We start from the raw sequence: 7010 nt of genomic DNA on the forward strand, positions 1-7010 counted from the left end.
TGTGGCTTTTATGTGGAGCAATCTATAGATGAATATAGCCTCGTTTGGGATCAAACCCACAACCTTACATGGTTAGCGATGCGCTCTAATCAACTGAGCAAACCAGCCCACTAGACTAGAGAACGACGAGATTCTCATTAGAGCCATAGAGGCATCACACCTATCCCGTCAGTCCAACAACTTTCCAGCCACACCATAGAATCATGTTGGATTAAAAAAAATCCCTGCCTTTACCTTCAGTTTAAAACCAGGCATTCGGTGTGATCAACCATGTCCTGACGTCACCACCCCGCTGGGCACACTCGGGTTGGATCAACATGGTTTCCACGTCATTTCGATGACGTTGAGCCAATGTGGAATAGACGTTGAATTGACATCTGTGCCCAGTGGGACAGCTCTGAAGGTACTTCTGCAGATGAAGGAGAAGAAAGACATGGTTGTTAGGATTCCTGCAATGCACTGCCTTGGCCTGTACCATACCCTACGATAACATTTTACTACAGTGCAAGCCACTGCACTGATGTATAGAAGAGAGTAAACCATTTCACTGATCTGTAAGACAGACTACCTAGCTATCATTCCAACTGATGTAGATTCCCTTGAAACCACTGCTAGCTTAATATACCCAGGGTTGGCATTTAAAACGTGGATTTAGATTGGTAACTAAAACCACTGGGAGTGCAGGAATTCAGCTCAAGAACAAGTTTTTCATGTCATAGTAATGTTTTCACTTTGGGAGCAGTGTTCCCAAATACGCTGCCCCAATTCCACCCCGGCATGGAATGCGTGATAGACTGCAGTTTCATGTGTGTTTGCGCACCCAGATACAATTTGCAGAAAGACAGGTTATCGCTGTTCATGTCATGGCTTTGTGTTGGTATGAAAGATGTCCAACCAAACCAAAATTCATGCTTCCTAATCACCTGTATGTATTGTCCAACACCCCCTCCCCTTCTCTGCTTGATTGACAGCTGAGGCCCTGCCCCCACCTGGAGCAGGACATCCTTAGTGAGTGTCTGTCTGTGCACCACCTGCAGGGCTCTGCCCCATCTCAGCACCAGCACCTGCACTGCCCCACCCCCTCGCAGCAGCATTTGTTCAACGGGAAGGATGGCCGCTCCCCGGGACTGGGCCAGGACATCTTCACAGGTGCACAGAGGTCACTCTACCCCCCCTAACCCCTCACCCTTAACCGCTAACCAATAACCCCAGAACCCTAATTCTCCAGGTAAAAGGTGCCTGTAGGATCTAGGACCAGCTCAGCTTTCAGATCTAGGATCATCTTTCCAAAAAATTCTAATGCAAAACTGACCTTAGCTCAGCTTCTAGGACAACTTCATCCTACTCCAACCCTTAACCCCCAATTCCCCAACCGACACACTGACCTATCTTTAATATTACAGTAAACGTTGACATTTTGACATGATAGACTGGCAGACACTGTCTCAGGGCTGATTTGCAGCTTTGAGGACAATTGTCCTGAGTGCCTTCAGCTCAATCTCATGCTGAATGTGACACCTGATGCGTTAATTAGAACTGATTCGGTTTGGAGAAACAAGTCCTTTGTGTTTTACGAGAAACTTTCACCTCCCTTCCCGCTGGTTGAGACCGCTGGTTGAGACCGCTGGTTGAGACCGCTGGTTTGAGACCGCTGGTTGAGACCGCTGGTTGAGACCGCTGGTTGAGACCGCTGGTTTGAGACCGCTGGTTTGAGACCGCTGGTTGAGACCGCTGGTTTGAGACCGCTGGTTGAGACCGCTGATTTGAGACCGCTGGTTGAGACCGCTGGTTGAGACCGCTGGTTTGAGACCGCTGGTTGAGACCGCTGGTTGAGACCGCAGGTTGAGACCGCTGGTTTGAGACCGCTGGTTGAGACCGCTGGTTGAGACCGCTGTTTGAGACCGCTGGTTGAGACCGCTGGTTGAGACCGCTGGTTTGAGACCGCTGGTTGAGACCGCTGGTTCAGACCGCTGGTTGAGACCGCTGGTTTGAGACCGCTGGTTTGAGACTGCTGGTTGAGACCGCTGGTTGAGAGTTATTTAGGACTTGGTTGAAATCAAACTGAGATGTCATAATAAGGAACATCTGCAAATGGCTAACATTTGTGATTTGCAATTAATGCTGAATATGAACATCTTCCGATTCACATTCTTTTTCATTCAACTTGGAAGTCTCTCTATTGAGATCCCATAGACTATACTACAGTCAAATGGCTTGCGAAAGAGAGGTTGATGAGCAGGATCAAATACAGGGTTACGATGTAGGAGAGGAGAGATGCCCTGCAGTGTCCACAGTTTATGGACACATCTGTCGTTGTTTGCTCAGTTTGTCCAATCCAAACTCCCCATCTCTCTCTGTTATTGTAATGGGACTACGAGAGCTCCAGTTGTCTTTGATTATTGAATCGATGCTTGAAATACTGGCATCTTTCCTTCTCCTCTCCCTCTGTTTTGAGTGGATGTGTTGCTAGCTCCAATTGTGACAAAATGTGCAAATGGTTTCTAGCCCGCAGGAGCTGTTGTGTTGCTGTGGCCGTATTGGTTGATTAGGAGGCGTTCGAGGACGGCGGGTTTGTTAGGGTTTATGCCAGGCGAAATGAAATGGGATTCATCGTTGCATGTGTTGAGCTTTGTTCTCTAGCCAACAGAGGGAGGAGAGTCGGTAGGATGGGCAGAGTAGGGAGGCTCTTCAACGTTGACACCTCTATAGCTGACAATGAGTAGCACTTCTCGTTGCTGTGAATCTTATGTTTCCTGTTGGTTGGTTTTTGGTATCTGTAGGTTTTAGTTTCTAAGGCTAAAAGGGTGTTCAGTAGGCTCGATCTTACTCAGGAAAATATCTTTGTTCCTTTTAGGACCTCAGTTAGTGTGTTTCTAAATTAAATTCAACTGCTAGAGCACATTACTGTAGATGACCATAGGTCCATCTCAGTATGACAGGCTACAAGTCTAGTAGGCTATGCAAGTAGGCTATGCTGCCTACTAATGCCACCACAAAAATCACCCTAACCCCTCATAACCCTACAGAACCCCCTCCTAACTCACAAAGAACCTTCACAAAACTCACAGAGGAAACTCTCAGAACTGTCAGCTACTTGTCAGGACCGTCACAACCAAATGTTCTCAGGCCCGTCACATAACCCTCTCAGAACCCACATAAAAAGAAAACATTTAGAATCGTCACAGAACACTCCTACAATCATCCCCAAACGCGCGGGGAAACCCTGCACCGCCGAGGCTTGCGATGAAATTGAAGCAATCACAGCGATTATTTGTAGAATGTTTGCTGGTCTGGTAGCAGATGTTGGGGCTAAAGGGGAAACCATTTAAGGTCTGTGATTGATGATTTGGTGGTAATGAATCAAGCTTGTAACCATTTCAGAGAGCTGTCAGATAGGCCCTGCTTCCACTTGAGCACAGCTGGGGGAACAGTACTGCAGAAACCAGGAGCGCTCCTCTCGTCCCGTCTCTTCTCCGCACCGCCTCATTGCCCTGGACAGTCAACGACGCTACGCTGTCCCCCAGGACCCTGGGAAAGACATCACAGACAGGACAGAGTGAGGAGAGACGAGAGAACAGATTTACAGTACAGGAGAAGGAGTGAGAAGCAGAGGGGCCTGCTGACTTCACTGCCTTGACCCTCTTAGGCAATCTGAGAGCCCCTGGACAGAGCTGAGCTCTTTCAACTGGAGCTCTCAGTAGAGCACTCAGCTGTCATTGTGATTTGTCATGAGCCTAAATCACCATCCAACTGAAGTACAGATATGGAATCTTAATTTGATCACCCTGTTGCAGGATAACTTAAAAAAAATTGTAGTGTTTTGACGTTTAAAAAGGCTTCTGAAGTTTGTCATTTCACCTTTGAAATTTCAGACTTGACTTTCCCTTATGAAAATATACTGTATAAACCGCTGCAAAAAATGTGCATTAATTATAATCCACATAGTAATTCACATTTCCTGTTGCTGCAGGATTATTTTCCTGCTGTAGGAGACTGGCTGAAATTAAGATCATAGATCTGTAGACTGACTCTTTTCTGATGCTCAGACAGGAAGGTCAGATGTATTTAAACTGCTACAAATAATTAGGGACTGGCACAGGGGCACACACACGTACGCTCACACACACACACACACACACACACACACACACACACACACACACACACACACAAACACACACACACACACACACACACACACACACACACACACACACACACACACACACACACACACACACACACACAGAGCCACAGTGCCAGTTCTCTCAATTCCACTCATGTTCAAAATTCCTATAAAGTCTTGTCATCAGAAATCGCAATACTATTGAACGAAATAAATAGTATTGTAACCAGAGCAAAACATTTTAAGGACAACCGAGGACAACCCCTGTGGCAGCACAAACAATGTACTGTAAATCACAAACAGCACAAAACAACAGAACATTTGATTTTCCAAAGCTCTCACTGATTGGATGATCAGTTGTGAAAACAAAAGCTCGTTGCCATGAAAATATTTTTAATTTGGTCAAAGGGAACATGGCCGAGTGAGGGACTCAAGTTGGCACGTTTAGTGAATTAACTTTGTTTGTCTTTCAGGCCTGTACACTGGCTCCAGCGCTCCCCATCACGGTGTCTCAGTGGAGCTCCTCTCCCCAGGACCAGCCCCCACCCCTGGCTCAGCCTCCGCCCCTGACCCGTCCCCCAGGCAGCCCCGTCTGGACCGGGACCTGAGCAGCCCGCATCATCTGTCCACTCTGTCCACCATGGAGAGCACACGTGACGGGTGAGTCCCCTATAACATACTACTGTGAAATCATATATGGACATCATGCACACATGGAATTGTGGTCACAGGTCACATACCGCAGGAGGTTGGTGGCACCTTAATTGGGGAGAACGGGCTCGTGATAATGACTGGAGCGGAATCAGTGGAATGGTCTCAAACACATGGTTTCCAGGTGTTTGATGCCATTCCATTTGCTTCATTCCCGCCATTATTATAAGCCGTCCTCCCCTCAGCAGCCTCCTGTCACATACCTATGGTAATACTGATTTTCTTAACCTGTCTAGGATCAGCGTGGCGCTAGCGGCACACCCCCCCCCCCCCCACTGAAAAACCAGTGCCGCGAAATTCAAAAAAAATATTTTTTTTAAATATTTAACTTTCACACATTAAAGTCCAATACAGCTAATGAAAGACACAGATCTTATGAATCCAGTCAACATTTCCGATTTTTAAAATGTTTTACAGGGAAGACACAATATGTAAAGATGTACATCTATTACCTAAAAACACATTAGCATAATCCACCATCTTTTATTTGTCCACCAACACCAGTAGCCATCACCAATTCGGCTAAACTAAGATATTTATAGCCCCTAACCAACAAAAAAACTCATTAGATGACAGTCTGATAACATATTTATGGTATGGGATAGGTTTTGTTAGAAAAAAGTGCATATTTCAGGTATATGGCATAGTTTACAATTGCACCCACCATCACAAATGGACTAGAATAATTACAATGAGCAACGTGTTTACCTAACTACTAATCATCAAACATTTCGTAAAAATACACAGCATACACGAATCGAAAGACACAGATCCTGTGAATACAGACAATATTTCAGATTTTCTAAGTGTCTTACAGCGAAAACACAATAAATCGTTATATTAGCTTAGCACATAGCAATTAGCAGCCCAGCATTGATTCTAGCCAAAGTGAGCGATAAAAGTCAACATCGCCAAAAGATATTAATTTTTTCACTAACCTTCTCAGAATTCTTCCGATGACACTCCTGTAACATCACATTACAACATGCATATACAGTTTGATCGAAAATGTTTATATTTAGCCACCAAAATCATGGTTAGACAATGTGAAATGTAACTCGGCTGGTCAGAATTTGTCCTTGCGCCACTTAGACAGTGATCTACTCTTATACATAAATACTCATAAACGTGACTAAAAAATATAGGGTGGACAGGGATTGATAGACAATTTAATTCTTAATACAATTGCGTTATTACATTTTTTAATTTATCCTTACTTTTCAATACAGTTTGCGCCAAGCGAAGCTACGTCAAAAAACATGGCGTCCTAAGCCACTAAAATGTTTCGACAGAAACACGATTTATCATAATAAAAATGTCCTACCTTGAGCTGTTCTTCCATCAGTATCTTGGGCAAAGGATCCTTTCTTGGGAGAAATCGTCTTTTGGTGGAAAGCTGTCCTCTTGCCATGTGGAAATGTCAACTACGTTCGGGATGAACTGAAAAGCGTGCCCAACTTTTCACATCGTTGCAAAAATAAATGTCCCAAAATCGCACTAAACGGATATAAATTGCTATAAAAACGCTTTAATATTAACTACTTTGTGATGTTTGTAACTCCTATAACGAGTGAAAAGATGACCGGAGAAATATAACAGGCTAAACTAACGCTTTGGAACAGGAGAGGGTCGGTGTCTTCCACGCGCGTTACGCAGCAAGAAAAGACTTGCTAGCTAAAGGTTTTTTTCATTTGTAGGGCCTGTGAACGAGCAATCGAGCCCGTTGGAATCGTCATCACGTAAAGGCATCCAGGGGAAGACGTAAGAAGTGTCCGTATAGTCATAGCAACGACAGTGCCCTTTTAACTGACTTCAGAAAAGTGCCCAACATTTCTCAAATCTGACTCCATGTCAGGGAAATTGCTGTAGAATGGGCTCTGTTCCACTTAGAGACAAAATTTCAACTCCTATAGAAACTATAGACTGTTTTCTATCCAATAATAATAATAATATGCATATTGTACGATCAAGGATTTTGTGGGAAGCCGTTTAAAAAATTTGCCACATTAGCATAAATAGTCTAAACAGCGCCCCCATCCCCAACAGGTTAACGCACACACGCGCACATACACCTAAATACAGACAGACACTCACGCACGCATGTGCACGCACACACTCTCTCTCTCTCTCTCTCTCTCTCTCTCTCTCTCTCTCTCTCTCTCTCTCTCTCTCT

General features: G+C 44.8%; 1 protein-coding gene across 1 annotated transcript in view; it reads left to right on the forward strand.

The window, feature by feature from the left end:
- LOC129869342 (zinc finger protein GLIS1-like) overlaps window positions 1–7010 on the forward strand; it is a 158630-nt gene that overhangs the window by 136781 nt on the left and 14839 nt on the right. Inside the window, exons 7-8 of the mRNA XM_055943675.1 lie at window positions 972–1149; window positions 4600–4786. Coding sequence (XP_055799650.1) covers window positions 972–1149; window positions 4600–4786 — 365 coding nt within the window. The remainder of the gene's footprint in view (window positions 1–971; window positions 1150–4599; window positions 4787–7010) is intronic.

This window comes from Salvelinus fontinalis, chromosome 14 (assembly GCF_029448725.1).
Source record: "Salvelinus fontinalis isolate EN_2023a chromosome 14, ASM2944872v1, whole genome shotgun sequence".
In the NCBI taxonomy this organism is placed as follows: Eukaryota; Metazoa; Chordata; class Actinopteri; order Salmoniformes; family Salmonidae; genus Salvelinus; species Salvelinus fontinalis.